Genomic DNA, 18,799 nt, shown 5'->3' with positions numbered 1-18,799 from the left:
GGGCAGCAAAGAGACTGCACAGTTTGGGAAAAGGCTATGGACAAGGATCTTGCCCAGAGATTGGTTTGTGTTCTCTCCACTAGACTGAAAAGACTTCATGGGCATGCTCCCTTCCCTTATTTATTTTTAACCTCTGAGATCAGGAATGTAAAATTTTGGTCTTTGTTGTGCTCAGTGCAGGTTTTGTTGGCTAACCCAAAGCTATGGTTTAGATTCTCTCTGTCCCTTTGCTGAGGGAATGGCTTTGCTGAGTTTAAGAAAGAGATTTTCTAACAAAACCCAAAGCTTTTGGAATGATCTCAATAAAATCTGGTTCTTCTCACAGCCGTCCAGATCTCATTTCCTTGGAATATGTGTTACCAGACATATCCTAGCTCTCTTCTCAGCCAGCAAGTTTTTCAGGACCTGTGGAAGACAAGATCAGACTGTCTGATTTAAAAACAACCAGGAGAAAAAAGCCCTTTGAGAACTCCTTCCCTCCTGTTCGCTTTGTCATGTAGAAGGGCCTGAGCTGTACTGAGCAGTGAGGACTTTGCATTCCAGCACACATTGTTCTTTCTTGAACCCATACAAATTAATGGGTGGATCATAATATGATAGAATATACAGTTTCCATATATCCACACTCTGTCCCTTCTCCATTGGCTGCCATGTGGATGCTTTTGCTTTGAAGGAATATTCTATTCTACAACAATATTTGTGTGTGGCAGTTGAGCATGTAACAGATGGATTGTTTATTAAAGCAAGCTATGTATGCTAACACAACCCTTGTTTACTGTCTCTTCTCTGGTTTTATTCATGTTTCAGGTGTTGATGCAAGCCACACTGGATACCACACAGAATCTGTGTCCCAAAATCCTGCAGAAAAGTGGCATTCGGGATCAGCTGATCAACGCAATGTCCGAAAGGGTCATTCTTCAGGACCACCTCAACCTGAGCGTCATCCTAGACCAGCTGGTCACTGATGTGTTCAACAAGCTAAAGTGCGTACCCTCAGTTTTTATAATGTCACTACTAACATGTTTCAAATATGATCCACAAAAAAATCCCTGTTGGTGAACAGTTGTGGTTGCCTCACCAGAACCAAAGAGCATCTGCTGCACTTGTCTGAACGGTAAACTGCTGAGATGCAGTACTCAGAGCAAAGGGGATAGGCATAAACTGGATCTTCTTGGCCAATGCTTTACTTTTCTCTTAGACATCAGCAAGTTCATACATTGCTGCTGCCATCAACCATTTCTATGGTGCTGTGAATTTGCATAGCCTTCTACAAGTGTAGACCAGGTGAGCTTCCTGCACCTAAAGAGCCTGCAGTTTAAGGGGATATCTACCCTGCAGGCATAGCTGGGACTACAGCTGGTGTAGACACATCCAAGCTAGCTTTAAATTAGCTAGTCCTTTGAGGATTACAGCCAAGGCAATGAGGAACTCTGAATTCTCTCACTCCCTGAGCTTTGTGCTACCATGGCTGGACAGCTAATGGAGCCCATACCAGCTTCTTTAAAACTAGCTTGGACGTACCTACATGATCTGCAGTCAGGTCAGTGTAGGCATATCCTAAATAAGACAAAGCATGGGAGAGCAAAGATTGGCTTGATGAGAGGGTCTTTGGAGGAGCGGTTGGGTGGCTGGGAACTTGTACTGTTGGCACTAGAATGCAGAGAAAAGCAACCAAGGGCCAGACCTGCAGTTGTGTGCACCCAGGCAAATCTGGGGTGTCTCCCTTGCTTTCATAAAGAGCAGGCTCCGTGTCTACCAGGAAAGGAGTCTAGGAAGTGCATGGGGTGAAAGGGCCAAGATCAGAGCTGCATGGGGCAGGAGAGTTATTTGGCACCTCTTTTAGGAGAAGACGAGAAGATCTGTATGAGAGATGTGGAATATTGTTATCCATTCTCTGAATGTGCTGCCACCTCCACTTGTCTCTGGCTGTCTGTATCTGCCTCAGGACTGCACAATCTGCATCTGACAATACCTCCAGAGCACATGAAGTGTCATCAGCCAGAATAATTTTGTGAGGAGGGGAAGCAGCTCCTGTCTCCACGTTTTTAGATCATTGGGGCTGCTCCATGGTTTGTAGGCTAGGCAAGCACATGGCAAGTAGGAAGCTGGCTGAGGGGCTGCCCTATGTCACAGCTCACTGAGTTACTCTTGCAGCTTCTGTCACCAAGTGGAGGCCTTGTCTCCTGCTCTTTCCAGAGCCTGGCAAATACTTGACTTCAGCACTGGAGCAGTAAAGTACTTTGCCTAAGCACTGAGTGTTGGTTGGAGGGAGCTCAGGGCAGTGGTGCCTCAAACAAAAGGCTGATGGTCAAGCAAAATATGTGGGAAGGAATCCTGGCAGGGTGACTACCTCGTGCACCTGAGCTGCTGTCATCTTGTCCCAGTTTTACATTATCCTTGACTGAAAATGCAAGACTGGGCCCAGAGTCGGCTCTGCCATAAAGATAGCAGAGCTCTTACTTGACTGCCTACCAAAAAGAGAGTCCTTACCCCAGCGGGTTGTGAGCAAGCCCAGCTCAGCAGGGTTGAAACAGAGATGTAGTCGTCTGCATGGTGCAATAGTAGCCTCTATTGGGATTTGCAGCTGCTGCTGTGGTAGCCTGTCACACAGAGGGCAGGCTTGCTTCCTGGCACCAGCCTTCCTGCATGTGGCTTTATCATGCAGAGCCTCCCCCGCACACTCCACACTCTCTCCCTTGACTAGCTCAGTTCACCATGCACCTCATCAACTATAAGCAATGTGGCTGGCTGTGGGATGGATTCCTTCTGCCCTATCCTCCATTTGAAAAAAGGCATGATCTAACTGCAGGGCTCAGATCAGGATGCTGCTCCATGAGTGGGCAGCTGGGAAAGCAAAACTGGGTGCACAGATATCACTGGTGAGGCAGGTTTCCACAGATCCTGTGAGGACTTACATGGTGACCGTGGGAGCCCTGGGAGCAAAGTAGAAAGGCATATGTTTGCTGGGATGAACTGCTCTGTAGCAGCACTTCACTTGCACTGTGGCAGGCTCGCATGGATGCCTTCTACCCGTCACTGTCTCTGTGCAAAGTATTTCCTGTCCTCAGTGAAGTGAAATCTTGTTCTCCTAGAGCATGCATTCTGTGCCCTCCCTTCTGTGGTAGAGCTGGGCAGGCTGCACAAGCCAGAGCTTAGCTCTCATGCCTGCCTTCCAGCCTTTGATAAGGAAGAGGCTCATTCCTGAGAATAGTGAGCAACTGCATCTCCTAGTGAAATCAGTGGGACCTGAGCTTACTCAGTATCGCACATAACATCTTTGATCCACATATTGCTCCCAGTGACTTTTAGCAGTCATGCTTGAGGGCAAGTCAGGGGAGGGGCATGTGCATAAAAGCTGATCTCTCCCTCTCACACTTCCTTCTCTGAACATGGGAGCCTCTAGTATAGTGCTCAGCCCATCTGGCCCTGAGGGGCCAGTCATTGTGCTGGATACAGCACGGGGTTGGTCCATGGGCCTGATCCAGTGCAGGGTTAGCATGCAGAATCGGTCCACAGGTGCAGACCCACCCTATTCACTGGTGTGATTTGGTTTGCAGGGCCATGTCACGTAGATCATGGGGCTTCCCATGGGCTCAGAAATGTGATGGTGAAGGAATTGTGGCAGCATCCATTGCCAGGGCTTTGGGCTGTGCTGTGGAAATTAATCTGCCACCATTTCCCCATCACCAAATTTCTGGACCAGTGGGGAGCTGGCTCAGTTTTTTGTACCTATGCCCTGAGACGCAGCTGAGTTCCCTAATTGGCTTGGTTGCAGGGCAGCTCTGTTTAGGGAGAGCCAGGTCCTTTTGCACTTCCTCCCCAGTCATACAGGAAGTGGAGCCCAGGGCTCCAGGGCTTTTCTTGCCGCAGGACTTGCGCCATGGGGATCAACAGCACTTCTCCCCATCCCTGTTGGGAGATCAGCCTGTGCCCTGTCACTGAGGAGCTGACAGCAGGCAGCATGAAGGCGGCAGCTCTCCAGAAGCCTCAGCACAAGCAGATTGCATTCAGGCAGCCTCCCCATGTGGGCTGCCCACTCGCTGCTGCCTGGGCTGTGGCAGCTCTCCCTTCTGCAGTGCAAGTAGTCCTGGGTACAATTGGTGCCCTTCTGTGTGTGCCTAAGCTGCAGAAGGGCAGGTGCCTGTTCTTCCAAGGGATGCTGTATTTCCTTGATTACGGGACAAATATGTGAGCACTACCTGCCTGCCCTCATCAGCAGTCCAGGATGGTCAAAATAAGCTTGGAAGTCCTGAATTGCAATCAAGTCCCTATGGATTTCTACCATCTTTGTTCTGGGATCAGCACAGTGGGGTGGGTCAATGACTGGAGCTCTTGGGGACTGGTATGATACATGTAACAGACTATGTGAACTCTGCCTGCAGGATACAGCCCATGTATGCCAGACCAGCCAGGGGTCCTGCTTAACCCTGATGCCTGGTCTCTTGTCTCCCATCTCCCCTATAGAAAGTCTGTTGCTATACTGCTGGGCTTTCAGGATGAGACCTAGCTGCTGTTGACATGACCGTCTCTTCCCTTCTCCCCTCACTGTGTGGGCCCTATGGCTGAAGGGTGTGCACTGTATCCTGCACCCTGTTTCTGCGCTGGCTCTAACTCTCCTTTCTCCCATCTCAGTGAGATCAAGCTGTCTGTCACTGCAGCTGTGGTGGACAGGATAATCGACGAGGTTCTGGAGGACTTGACTATAGCTCAGTGCAAGCTGGTGAGTGGCATTTGTACATCCACTCTTTCCTTGTTTCCTGGTGTGGCCAAAGGTTCCAGAAGCAGGGAACGTTCCCCCCCACCATCTGCCTCTAGTGTCATGGGCATGGTGTGTGCCACAGGCCAAGTGGGTTCTCCACCTCACTTGCTTGGGGTGCCCTCATACTAGTGAGGCTAAGCCGTGCCTTGCCCTGTTCATAGGCAGGAAACAGCACAAGGGCCTCCTCTGACGTTCCCAGAAGGATGCTGGTCTACTACCCCTACAGGGGTGCTAGACTCCCCAAGAGGTGTGGAGCAGGGGTGGAGCTCTGGCTTATGCCAGCTCCACACCAGCAATACAGCTTGCCCTGCGCAGGGCTGCAGAGTGAGGCAGCACCTTCTAAGGAACTTTCTAGTACACTCCTTTGGCCAGTGCCTCGGGTCCCTGGAGCCTGCTGTGCCTCCAAGAGCTCTGTGTCTCCCTGCCTCTCCCAGGCAAGGGCTTAGAGCCACAATAAACTTATGGTGTGCTGCAGGCAGCAGGGCCCAGGCATTGCCCAGCACAGTGACTAGCGAGTAGCTCTTCTGAATGGGAGCTCTACAGTTTTTGCTCACCCCTTATTTTCTTGGCCAGCTTTGCACGCAGAAAATTCTCCCCCAGTCGCGTCCCTCCCACCTCTCCTGAGACAGCATCACTCGTAGCTCCTCCTCTTCCTTTGGCACACTGGCAGTCCTCTTTGGTTCTACTTGCTTTCAACAAAGTCACCGGAGGGAGGACCAGGAGTACCTCTGGCATTTATAGATGTGCTGTGGGAGGTGGTGGTGGAGGGCGTGCTTAATTAGAGCAGCTCTAGGAGCCACTTTAATTAAAAGTGCCTGGAACTTCATGTGTATCAGTGTCCCACACTGAAAAATGGTGGCAAGGGTGTTTTAACAAAAGCTTGTCAAACCAGCTTTAGTTAAAATGCCCTTGCCACCATTTTTCAGTGCAGGGACACTGATACACATGCCATAAGTCACTGGAGCATGGTATTTACCATGCTCTAGCAGACTCAATTAATCAAGTCTGCTCCAACACATTTTAATTGCAATGTGTCAGAGCAGCCTCTCTGCACATGTATAGGTGCCATATGTGACCAAGAGCATTTCAAAAACTCCAGGAGAAAGGTGGTAATCACTTGTGCTTGTACCAGGTCCCTCTGCAGAACTCAAGTGGAACTGTGGGTCTGGAAAGTGTTCTGGCTGGCTGTGAGGGGGAGGCAATGCCTGGTCTCAATCTGCCTCAATCCACTCTCAGTAGAAACAGGATTTGCAAATGATTGGCACTCCTAAGGAACAGGGCATTATGCACTGTCCCTAACTGGCTTCATCAAAAGGAATAATTGACGTGTTTCCTAATCATTTTAGGCAGAAAGTCTCCCAAGACACTCTCAGGATCTTCAGTTGTTGCAGACAGATATTATGGAGGAGGATAATGTCCTGCTAATGAAGAGCAGGAATCTGCTGGAGTTGGCTGAGAGAGGCTTTGCAGTAGAGGAGGTAGGAACTCTTCATTTTTTGCCCCTCAATGTCAATACCAATGCTAACTCAGTGGGATGGAGATGATAGGAGTCATAAAGCTCAATTTTAGTAGAAAGAAATATTAGGCCTCAACCCCAAACTATGTTATGTCTTTATGTATGACAAAGGCATGGTTATTTGCCCAGATTAACCCCATTAAAATAATGTAATGAGCTTTCCCCCTGTGTTTTGGGTTTTTATAGTTTGTCTGGGTCAGATTTATCCTGGGTGTAACTCCTGTGAAATTAACCCCTGGATGACCTGCCATCCTTGCACCTGGCCTTTTTAGTTCAACTTGGCATCAGAAATTACCGTGGGGAAACCGCCATAAAACACCAAGATGGAGCTGCCAAACAGGGCCCCATGGTATTGGCCACAAGGCAACTGCAGTAACTTGGTTGGGATTTCACATATTGTATCAACAAGAGAAGGCCCAGCCCCGGAGAACTTGTACGTGGCCAGGCTGCAGCGTCTCCTTTAATAGCATAAGCCTGGGGTCTGTTTGGATGTCAGGAGCTAATTTAAAATGCAATAGTGGCCTTCGCCATCTCAGCCATTTTAGCCTGCTAACTTGGGGGTGATCTTGAACTCTCCCTCTGCTACTAGTTACCTTTGCACATTTTTGCCCAGCACTGTGCATTGAAAAGCAACCTCTTTTCTTCTCTCTGCAGTGCAAAATGGCTCTGCGAAGGAAAAACAAGCACTTCAGGAGCATCCGGCCAACGCCTGCCATGAGAAGTAAGGCCACTGTGTGTGCATCATATGCTCACATGCTGTTTCTCAATGTGACTTGATGGCCATGTCTATACGAGTGGCAGACTGTGCAGTAACTGGCATTTACTGTGCAGTAGCTTCCCCACACAGTTTTTTTCAGATGCTTCTCCACAGTAACAACGAGCTACTGCTCAGTAGCTTATTACTATTGTGCAGTAGTGTTGCATCATGGTTAGTACCCGCCAACACTACAGCGCAGTAGCATTTCATGTAGACATGCCCAATGCTACTCTGAAATCTAAATTGTGTCTGAGCAAGCTGGTTTAGACCTTGTTATGGGGTCACCACAAGAAGTGCCCAGGTTTCTTTCTTAGATGCTTGTAGAGAAAGTGTCAGTCTGTTTAAATCTGGAGAGGGTAGGCATAACTAGCTAGGAAAGACTTACCTCCATGACTGAGAGAGAGTCAGAGAATCCAGAATTTAATTGAGTTTGGGGTGCAAAATATAAACAGACAGGGTCAGACTGAGGGGAACAGAAGGTGCTGCTGAGTAGTTTTGAACAGAGCCTCTTTCCAGAGATGGAGTCCCAGGAGTCATACACAGAGAAGCAACTGGCAATGTGCCCAACTGTTGGCTGGCCTCAGACTAAAATCCTACTAGTGGTGGTAATAGTGGCAGCGGTAGCTTCTTCCCACTTGGCAGTGCTCTGATGCCACTAGGGTGGAAAGGCTGTCAGCTTGTGTGTGTGTTCAGTCCTTTCCCTCTTCAGTGAATCTAATGATTAGCAGATGAATCAAAGGTGTTTGTGCTGCTTACCCAGGAGAGAGCTGAGCTCCTGATTCTGAGCCCAGTTGTTCTTGAGAAGAGCAGAGAGCAGAACCGCCTTAAGTAGGGGCACCATTAAGGCCACTGCTACTGCCATCTTGGTGATATGGCTTGCTGAGTGCACCAACAATCTGTTTAAAACCAGATGTTCCTTCTGAGACGCATCTCAACATGTCATACCTTGGCATGGTATGATGACAGAATCAGTCAGAAGCTTCCGGGTCAGCTCTGAGGAAGGGCACAGACAAAGGGCTCTCATTTTAAATTAGCTTTTCCATCAACTTGCATGGTTCTCTTGGTTTCCAGAGAGTAAAATTCTTCTACTCCTGTGGCACAGAGGGAATCTGGTATCTCTGTTGCCTAAGAATGAACCCAGAGGAGCTGGAGATCAAAGTCATGCTTTTGTGATTAACCAACAGATAGTTTGTGAGTAGGTCTGTTCATCCTACGTTTCTCCCTTTCCTAGCATCTTATTTTAATCTTGTTTAATGCTATAACTTTTGGATCAGCAGCTGGTTTGAGGCCAGTCAGCCAATGGCTGTCATTTGGGAGACAAACTTTTTTTCTATTTTTCTCCAGATATTCCACCTTCCCCAAGCCATGAGGCAGGATTTCAAGTTCCATCTGTGTCCATGGGGAGATAGGAGTAGGAAGGATAAACCCTTTGTTTAGTGTAAATAATCTGGAGCTGGTGTCAGGGGCCAGTGTAATTAATTGCAACTAACCTGGCAATTTCTGTTGAGATGAAACGCATCTTCTCCCAGGATGCTGAGTGCCAGCAAAAGCAGATACAGCACCATGTAACCATATTCATATATATTAAAGCATGAACATATGGTTTATGGACCTCTCTAGCAATCCTATGTAAAGCCTTTACAATTTGTGTCTTGCCTCATACATAAGGAGACATACTGAAGTCACGCAGCCATATGACCACACAGTGAAACCACAGATATATTTTGGCCTTCCGGAAACCATTGTTAATGCTTTCTTCCAAAATTGTGACTATTTCCCACCATGGCCTGGAGGTGCTGATGCCATTTAATTTGATGTAATTCATTGACAGTTGCAAAGAAATTTTACTCCCCATCTAGGCAATCTGAGAGGAAGGCCAGCCTAACATTTGCTATACATCATGTAAATGAGTATTACAATACCCCTATAAGGCATGAAAAGAGGCTCAGTAAGGACGAATAGAAAGACTTTATGGTGTCCAGGTTGGATAGGTTATGATCTCCCAATACCCCAGTTGGAAAACATGCTTGTATGAGCATTAAGACAGTGTAATGTCATGCTATCACTGCAGAGACATCTGGCTTTGCCTAATCTCCAAGGAGGTCCAGGCACAGGTCACCAGAGTATTGCTCACAGACATCTACACCTTCATTATTCAAACTTTACTGTACAGGTAAAGCCCATCAAAACCTGTCCTTCCCATCTTGATCTTAATGGGCAGCTACAGGTAGACAAACCAAGCTGGCATAAAAAATTCACCTGAGTCTTTCCTTTTCCCTTCTGGGAAAGTTGTTGAAACCCTTGGGAGGGTTTCCTCCCACAGTCAGTCTGTTCCTGTAGGGTAGGCATCATCCACATCACGTAGTTATGGGCAGCACCCGCTTACCATTGTATTGGCCTGGGAACGTGGGTCTTTGATGATGAGGTAGTGACAGCTCACCAGCAAGCCTAATGGCTTAGTTAAAGCCATTTTGGCACCTAACGTTTCTGTTGGTCAGTTCTGAGCAGGAACTTGATGATCTGTTTTCAGGGGTCCCTTGATTCAAGGAAATGGTGAGTGACACTGACCCAGATTCTGACCTGGTATATCTGGGAGCAATTGCCTTGAAAGTTACTGAACCACAATCAAGAGTAGTATAAATGGCTCAGGATGAATTGCTCAAAGAAGTTGAATTATGCTGCATTCTGTTATACTGTTTTCCAAGTCTACACCTGTGAGCAGTCCATTTGGAAGATGAGTCCCAAAAGTGCAAAAAAGGAAGCAGCAATTTGGAAAAAATTGCTTACTGAAGGAAGGAAGAACTAAAGAAGGAAGCAGCAGTCACATGCCCTGCCCCAGCCAATTGCTTTATACCACTGTAAATGTGTTCTTCCAGGGCACACAGAAAGATGTTATAGCTTCGTCTTCCCTCGTTTCAGTGTGACTCTCGCCTGCCACAACTTTGATGGGAGTAATTAAAGGGGAACACCACATGAGAGGAGAGCTAACTTAGTTTTAATAAAGAGCATCAGCAATGCCCACTCACAAGAAGTGTAGCTCAGCTGGCCGCCAGCTGTAGGTCCCTCAGCTGGCTCTCCCTACAAGTTCCCAATTCACTTATCAGTCCCGCAATAAACACTTACCGGGTGGGTGTTTGCAAGCCTGCCCCATGTATCAATTCACAGCAACAAAGTCCTTGTCATGGATGTGGACGAAGCTGCAATCGTCCGGTTGAATTAGCAATCATCTTCCAAAGGGCCGGATGCCTGACACTCGCCGCTTCAACAAGAAATTCTTTGCGAATCTCTCTTCTCATCTCCTGCACCTCCGCACAGGGTGCTTGCTGTCTCTGGCGTCTAAAGCCTGGGCTCCTCTTCCCCTTCTAGGGAAGCTGCTGATCCCAGGGACAGTTCTTTATACAATGTTTCTACTCGGCTGTTGTCAATCTCCAGTTGTCCACCACCAGCCAGGAAGACTTCACTCGTAATTAAGCCTTTTGTTATCTCAATCTGATTGAGTACCTCATCATTGTCAGCAAGTAATGGATACTTCACCAAAGTCCATAACAAGTATCTAGCATCCTGGATAGGTGAATAGTCAATAGGTTGCCCAGTTCCATGGGTCGGACAGAAAGTTCTCAACAAAATGGGTGCTTTTCCCAGACGTTCCCATAACAGGGGCAGTGTCTTACCTGTTCAAACCACAAACGCTGTTGTGTATGCGTGAAAGCTAGCCTCCTGGTAACAATCCATATGAATATGACAGGGGGGCAATGCTCTTGGAAGCCAGCTCCCTAGTGATAGTCTATATAAAACCCAAAGTGAGGAAGAACAAGGAAAATACCTGGCCTTTTGGTGACATCTTACTGCTTGGAGTGGTATGTCATATTGCCCATTAGGACCCAAAGCTTTCAGCAGATCCCAGGTTAGACAAGAGCATGGTTTAGGGTCTTCTATGGGAGATAAGAGCAGGCATATTGCCCATTTGAACAATAACATTATAGGAGCCAAGGCTGGAGGGAGTATTGATCAACATGGCCTCAAATAGGCAATGGTGTATAATTAGGAAGTCTCTCCACAGCAATAATTAGTAGAACCAGCCTTTCTTTGTGAAACAGCATGGTGGGCAGGAGGTGGCTTTCTGTTCTGTGAGGACATGATGAGGTGGTCTAATCCTGATTTTCCTTTTCTTTCCCATTGTGGGCTGGCAAAGGCCAAAAACAAGCATGGAGGCAGGGTGCCCAGCCCCTGGGAGTGCATTGTACCATATGAGGTCCCTTCCATGCTGAAGAAATGTTACCTGCAACCCAGCAATTTGATGCTGGGGATAGGTCTTGGGACATCAAAAGAGGAAGTGGGCACAGCTCAGATCTGAGATCCCTGGGACTCCCTCAGAAACAAGCCTGCCAGTCTAGTGCCAGAGCTCATTACATCACTGCTCCTAGCCATGAAGGACTTTTTTCTAAGAGTGGACGCATGAGGGTATCTGAAGCTGCAGAAAGGACTAGGGAGGGGGGACAGCCAGTCCCTCATAGGGTGTTCTTAGTGCTGCCTCAGATGTCCAGGTCTCATTCATGGCAAGTCATCCAGCAGCATACTCCAGGGCCTCTGCATAACAAACTTCCTCCATGGGGTATTTACACAGGCTGCCCAAATAACACTACAAACAGGTATGTTTGGAGGTTGCACCCAGCATGTGGCATTTGAGAGAAGAGCTGCACTGCTCACTGGTACAGTGGTTGTGTCAGGTACCACATGCTCCTCTGTCAAGTGTGGCTAGTACACCTTGGCACACGTTCGATGGCACCTGCAAGGATTGGTTTGAGTGAGGAGATAGTCCCAGTTGCTACTTCCTCCTCCCTGAGTTGGGCTTGCTCCCTTTCCTTACCAAGACTTCTCCCTTGCTTGCTTCTGCAGCCTTATGGCTGAGAGCAAGCAAAACTCAGGGGCATCTGAAGCCCAAGCCTCTGGGCTTGGGCCTGCAAGTAGGATGCCCGCCAAAGGTTTTGGAAACATCTGAAGCCCCATATGGGGGTGGAGAATGTTTGCTGGTAGTAGGGCCACTTACGGTTCTGGACTGACTCTTGGATTTGGAATTTGTTTTGGCTGATTTTGGCTTGGAATATGGAAAATTTAAATAAAAACACACACATGTGCACACACACAGGCTGCTGGTGAGGAGAGACTAACTTAAATCCAGCTGCGCCCAGTGATCTAACTCCCTGGCTAGAAATGGGTGTCCTTTGTCTACATTCACTCATGGATGACTGGCCCAGCCTGAGATTTCTGATCTACTGCTTAGCATGATATTAGGGAGTTATGCAGCAACGTGTCAGTGTTTGTGTAACAAAGAGGCTATGAGGGGAAGGTCTGAGGTGCCTAATCACTGAAGCAGCTATGGCAGTTGTTCTCAGCCTTTGTGGATTCAAGGCATCCCTCACTGGACTCAAGGCACCTCTCACTTGAGCTGAAGTACCTTCCACAACTGGCACCCAATTGCAGAAACTAATTTATATATTACAGGGCTCACTTCCTTGCAGAGAGGATGCACAGTGGTGATGGGGATTGTCTCAGCCTGCACTTACCCCCTTATACCTTGGGGCACCCTTGAAAGAATCTGGTGGTATCTGAGGGTGTCAGGGCACTCTGACTGAAGATCTGCTGAAACTAAATACTAGCTGCTTCTTAGTCAGGCCTGTTTGTGCCATTGCAAATTGGCTCCCTGCTGTGTCAGAGCAGAGCAACACTCTCTCTGGTACATATTTCTAATGCTGCTGAACAAAGGTTTTGCTCATTCAGCGAGATCCATAAGGATGCATCTCAGTGATCCTGCAAGGTCTCTTTAGAGCCCCATCCTGTTTGCCTGGGTGTAGGGGTGGCCCTCCCTCATCTGATAACAGGATGGGGACCCAACATTCAGGGTCATATTCACTCATGAGTCTAATCCTGTTTCCATGGGAATTAAACCTGCCTGATATTATCATTGGTGGAAGGTCTGGTGGGAATTGCCAGTAGGCAAATGAGCTCCAAACAGTGACTGCTGGCTGAGGAAGGCTTGACCAAGGCAGCCAAAGGGAGGTGCTCTTTTGCTACAGACATTTCCTAATAGTTGTTTCCCACTGTATGGCCCTGGAAAGCCCTAAAGGTGGGAGGCCACAGCAGCTCCACCAGGCCTTCTGGGGGATGAACTGCCATAACTCAGAGATAGCTATGCTGGTGCAAGGAGGTGCAACTCCCCATGTCCCATGGCTGCTGGAATGGGACTCCTTTGTGCCAGTCCACACCTCTTTTCAGGTTAACTTGGCAAAAAGATAAAACTATTATTATGACTGATTTTTTTAATGTCATACTGACATTTAAGTTTCAGTTCTTGACCCAGGATCCCATAGACCAGTGGGGCTCAACGTTTTGGCTTGGTAGGCCAGAGAAGTGGCACAGGCCAGCCGGTGGGCCAGATCAGACCTGGTATGCAAGGATTGGGTCCTTGCAGCCTCAGGCCCCACTTTGTCCCCATGCACTGGGTTCAGGCCCTGGGGCCATGTGCAACCTCAGCCTGGCCCTGTGTGCTGGGATTGGGCTTTGGGGCCCTGCACCACCTCTGCCTGGCTTTGCACACTGGATCCTTGGGCCCAATGCCTTCTCTGCAAGCTGGGATTGGGCCCTGTACTCCTGCATGCCAGGATCGGGCCCTGAGGTCTTCTGCCGCCTCAGGCTGGCCACAGCAGGGGCAAAATTTGGCCTGCAGGCCATGGGTTGAACACCCTGCCATAGACACAACACAGAGTGCGTCTGTCCCAAGGAGCTTCCAAATCCAACATGTTGACTTAGGAGCGCAAGCTTATTGGAATCAAATGTACTACATTTCCCATCAGCCTGTGTTTTGGTGTTTCAGTTTCACTGGTAAGAACAAGCATGTCCTGCTCAAGCTCTTTGAATTGGTTCTTGCTCAGTTCGTCCACTAAGCAATCACCTCTTCCCTGACAGCTTTGCAGCTGCCTTTCCCCAGGGTAGGAAGGACCCTGATCAATGCCACCTTGGTCTCGCCCACAAGCTCGCAGTTGTCAGCACTCTCTACACATGGAGCCTAGGGATTCTGACCGTAGTTCTGTGCATAGAGGCTTTGGCAGGATCAAGTCCAGAATTAGCTTTAATTCAGTTCCAAAAGGTGGATGCACAAGCTACACCCACCATCCATTGCACTTACACAAGCTGTGTGGCAAGGGATTTTTTTTTTCCTCTGGTGCAGAGAGCACCAAGCATGTTTGCAGTAATCTCTAAGTGTTTCTCTTAGTTGTCTTGTGTAATAATCTTTCTGTAGCAGAAAAACCTGCTCAGGGTAGATAGAAAATCCTGGGGTAGCTTTTCAAAGGTTTTTGGTTTTTTTCCCACCTCCCCAGGTCTCTCGGAGCTCAATCTTCAGGCAGAGGCAGAAGATAACGAGATTGGAACTCACCAGGCTCTGCTGTCAGTCAGCTGTGCCTCTGTGAAGTCACGCCCTGCCTCCACAAAGGATGCTGAGGCTGGAAGCAGTTTGCTTCCTTGCACAGAGCTTGCATCCACACAATCCCTTATGGACCTGCCAACTGAGGGAGAGAAACTGGAGCATTATACCCGAACTAGGCCCAGGCCCAACCGCAGAAACAAGCAGCCTCCAAGCAAGCCAAATGTAAGACCAATTTCATTTTTCAATCAGGCAGGGCTTATTTTTTGTCATGGGTAAATATCTTCATCAGCATTTATTCCAGCCCAGGAAGATAAAACATACTGAGCAGCAGCTGGTTTATTATGCAGTCATCAGCTGTGCTTAAGCTGCTGCTGGATTCCACCTCAAAGGGGGCTGTTTATATGTGAGGGTGTTACTGTGTTTTTGTGTTACCAGGGGAATGTTGAAATCTTTCCTTTATATAATTTTTTTAAGCTGCTGCAGAAATGTAGTAGGTGTGATCTACCCAGGAAAGCTGCAGTTTGTGTGTAGAGGTTTTGTGTATTTGCAGCATTTCTTTCTCTCTGCTTGCCTATTCACTGACCTCTCTTACAGGATTAGACACCGTTTCAATTGCCCCTAACTCTTTGGTTGGGGGGTTGGGGGGGCTGCAAGTGAAATCCATCTACTGAATCCTTCAGCAAAACTGTGTGACTTATTTTTAACTATTAGTGGCTTGTTTCCTCTGAGGGGTCACTGGCCTAATGAAAAGGCCTTTACTTTTTTTGAACAGATTTTCAATTAACCTTGAATCCTTTCCACAAAACACTGGCATATATAGCTCTGTGATGCTTATGACCTATCGGATTATTTTCAAAAGTGACAGGGAATGCCCTCTTTCTGGCAAACAATTCACTTATAACTTCACCTTATGCCACAACTGGGTGGAGTAACTTTTGGGTGCATCTGTATTATACCTTGTGTCACAAGAGCTAGAGGAACTCCAGTGCACACAACATGGATGGGAGAGGTGGGCTGTGTGCTGTCCTTACTAGTTTAGAAGAGATTAGTGCATCTCCCAGTAGGATGGTTTGAAGAGCTGAGAGATGAGTTTGGTTTTCTGGTATAGGACGTTCTGTTGTTTGTCTTCTCTTGGTTTCATTTTCGAGCCAGGGGCTTCTCTTTCCACAAGAAAGGAGTACTGATCTTGGTCAGCACAAGGTGAAGGGTGTACTGCAGGTGCTCTCCACAGCCTCCTGTCAGGAGGGCAAGGATTAAGGGCTGTTTGGTCTGGGGTGCCCTGGGATTGTGCAGTAGCATGCAAACCCTGAGAATAGCTGTTCTAAATGGGCTTTTTTTAGTGAGACTGATGGAGGCATAACATGCCCTGCAGTCAGCAACAAGCCATGAAGGGCATCGTGCTGCTCTTCCCAGTTTTTGTGCCTGGTTCTGGGCCAGAATGGTGGCTCCTGCTGTTCGAAGGGAAGGGATACCCAGCCATTGGCTGCTTGTGTGTGGAGATCTGGTATGTCCATGGAACTGTGGCTACCTCCATCCAGCCCCCTGCCCTGCACTGCCATGTGTGGAGCTGCTGGGTCACTTTTCACAGCCATTTCTATGTCTATCCACTAAGATGAGTTTCACCCTGGCACCCACATGGAGTGTACGCCTGACACCTACATTGAGAGCTTAGGTAAACTTCCACCTAGTCTGGGCAACAAGGGGAGTTCCTGTTATGTCTAGAAACATATGCTGGGGTTTGGACTCAGCTGAACTCTAGTACATGCTGCTGTACCTATCTCCTTTAGTAGATATTGCCTAGGGAGCCCCAGCAGTCTCAAACACCAAAAGGAGGTTGGGTTTTGCCTGTCACAGGTAATAGGCCTTAGAGTTGTGTGTGATGGTGTGAAGTGAGGAGATTCCTTTTGAAAGTAATTTTAGAGGGCTAGATCTGATACCTTGGGGCCTCTTTCAGCCCTGCATTAGTGTGTTTTCAGGCTAGAGGGTCGATTACACATGGATCATGTCAGCACTAATTTGGCTTCATTATAGAGGGTTAGTGATCACCTCTCAAGGTTAGTGGTCTCAAATCTCAGGGTTAGTGGTCAACTCTCAGAGACTGAAGCATTATTACAGCAGTGTGTCTGTAAAGCAGTCAAGCCAGGCCTCTTCCCTTCCCTGTGCACCACTGTACTTCAGATTATTAAAGAGCAAACACAGAGCAGAAAGAAATTATTAGTAATCCAGTTTATTTTTAAGCCTGGTATAAACTGGGGGCTGGGTATTAACATAAGGCATGGGGGGAGGTGATATCAGTCAGGAGTTTGAGCTCTCCCCATAGTAGAGCAGAAAGGAGTATAACATTGAGTAGACAGATAAACAGTTCCTGTTCCTTATCTAGCCTGAGACAAGAAAAGGCTTGACAGCCTCCTCCCAGAGAGGTAGCTCACTCCTCTGCTGCCTCAGCAGCATGAGAAGAAATGACTCACGCCATCCAGAAGACGGGGCTATTTGGGGCTTTCTCCCTTCACTGGTGAGACAGGGAAGGCTCCCATGCCTCACTTTGCCCGTGTCCTTCCATGCTGGAAGGAATTGTACTGCATTTACATCTAGCATGTGCTGAGATCTTCTAGTGTGTACCTCAGAGCACTGCTGTGCTCACACCCAGGATTGTTTTAAGGGTGTCACGGTCTTACAGCTGAACTTTGCAAGAAGAAGTTTGGTGACGCAGGATGCTCAAGCTATAGGACTTTACAGGGGAATGAGGTAATTAGCTGGCTGTATCTTCTGTATGGCCAACCTCTAGGTCTGCCCAGCTGTGGAGGGTTCAAAGCCTAATCAATTTGATACAGCTCTTCTGCAGTGTTGAGAATAAAAATCACCTCACATGTTGGCTAGCATAAAAGTGAGAGCGGAACATAGATGCTGCTCCTACCAGCTGATAAGAAATCAAGGGATAGGCCCACTGTGGACTGTGGGATCTGTCACTCAGCTCCTGGCAGAGAGAGAGTCCTCCCACACTAGAATACTGGTGGAGCATCAGATGAGGGCAACACTTGATGAATATGATGTGACAGTGCAAGCAGATCCTGTACCACTGGAACCGATCCCAAGAGGCACAGAGTGATGGAATGAAAAGTGTTATGGATTTAAATGTCACCAAAAAAGAACTGTCTTCACTCTGGCAGGCTGGCAGTCATTGAACATGTGCCACCCACAGGGACTGAGCAGGGTTGGATTGGCTTGGTCAGAACACTTACCAGTTAGGTGGCATGTTTCTTTTTGCTCTATAAAGGCAGTGGGTGAAGTTCTGTCCCTGGCTATATGGGCAGACCTCTCACTGAGTTTTCAGAGTTTGTCCTGGGATGGCCCAGGGACTTGAAATAGCTTTGGACCAAGTATTGAAAACTGGTCCTTTCCCAAGTGGCAGCTTGGAAATTAATGAAAATTCTGCCCAAGTCTAAAGGAATGTTGGACTTCCTTTCATTTTACTACCATCTACTTCCTCTGATGTTGCTGTCCACCAAACTTTCCGCCCAGAACAGTGGATCTGGCCATAGCTTGTTCAACTGTGTCTGGCCAGCATGCCTGAAATCTTCTGTACGAGGTGGCAGAAAAATAGCATGTGAAAGGCACAACAGCACATTGGATAGTCATGGTGAGGGTGCCTTGGGCTGCTGTTGTTGAATGGACTGTGACAGTAACAGCATCATAGCTGGCCACTGATAGCTGAACCAGTCCCAACTCGCTGTACAAACCACTGCCAATGAATTCAGACATAGTGATCAAAATAAGACCCCTCAAGCTATATTCAGACGTGCAGAGAAATGGGCCAGTATTCAGAGGTGCTGAGCCTCTGCAGCCACCAGCTCTCCTGGAGTTCCATGAGAGTTTGGGGCAGATGATCAGCACATCTGAAAGCCAGGCCCTTACTGTAGGTGCCTCAGGCCCCCATTCAGTACTTGCTATCTTGACTCAGGGCTATAGCTATTTGTGCAAGACACCAGGGTGGCCAACCTGAGAAGCAAAACTTCTGCCAGGCATTCTTCAGCTGTGGAAATCAAGGGCTTATTTCTGGTCATTTCCCAAAGGTCTCCCTAAAACCATGGGAGCCCTTCTCCCTAATCAGAATAATCAAGACCAGGGAAGTATTAAACCTGCACTGAATGGGCTCTATGTTGGGCTTGGCAAAAGCTTTAAGCAACTTGTAATCTTCCAAGAGCTGCATCCTTCCTCTTACAAGCAGGCCTTCTGAGATGCAGCTTCCCCACACTATGCTGCAGTCCTGATTTCCAGTGGTTTCTGCGGAACAAAGCTCCTCAGATGTTGTGGGTGTCCAGCTCCAGGATTGTGGCTGAGTTCATT

At 48.0% G+C, this 18,799-nt stretch overlaps 1 protein-coding gene across 1 annotated transcript in view; it reads left to right on the top strand.

The window, feature by feature from the left end:
- Positions 1-18,799, top strand: part of CARMIL2 (capping protein regulator and myosin 1 linker 2) — a 123,521-nt gene that overhangs the window by 66,420 nt on the left and 38,302 nt on the right. The window contains exons 28-32 of the mRNA XM_090062483.1: positions 808-983; positions 4,633-4,720; positions 6,106-6,237; positions 6,930-6,996; positions 14,409-14,677. Of these exons, the coding sequence (XP_089918609.1) occupies positions 808-983; positions 4,633-4,720; positions 6,106-6,237; positions 6,930-6,996; positions 14,409-14,677 (732 nt within the window). The remainder of the gene's footprint in view (positions 1-807; positions 984-4,632; positions 4,721-6,105; positions 6,238-6,929; positions 6,997-14,408; positions 14,678-18,799) is intronic.

Source organism: Crocodylus siamensis, chromosome 9, assembly GCF_052110815.1.
Source record: "Crocodylus siamensis isolate JL-2025a chromosome 9, ASM5211081v1, whole genome shotgun sequence".
Taxonomy (NCBI): Eukaryota; Metazoa; Chordata; order Crocodylia; family Crocodylidae; genus Crocodylus; species Crocodylus siamensis.
Note: the sequence above shows the minus strand (reverse complement) of the source record. Positions and strands in the feature narration are given on the sequence as shown.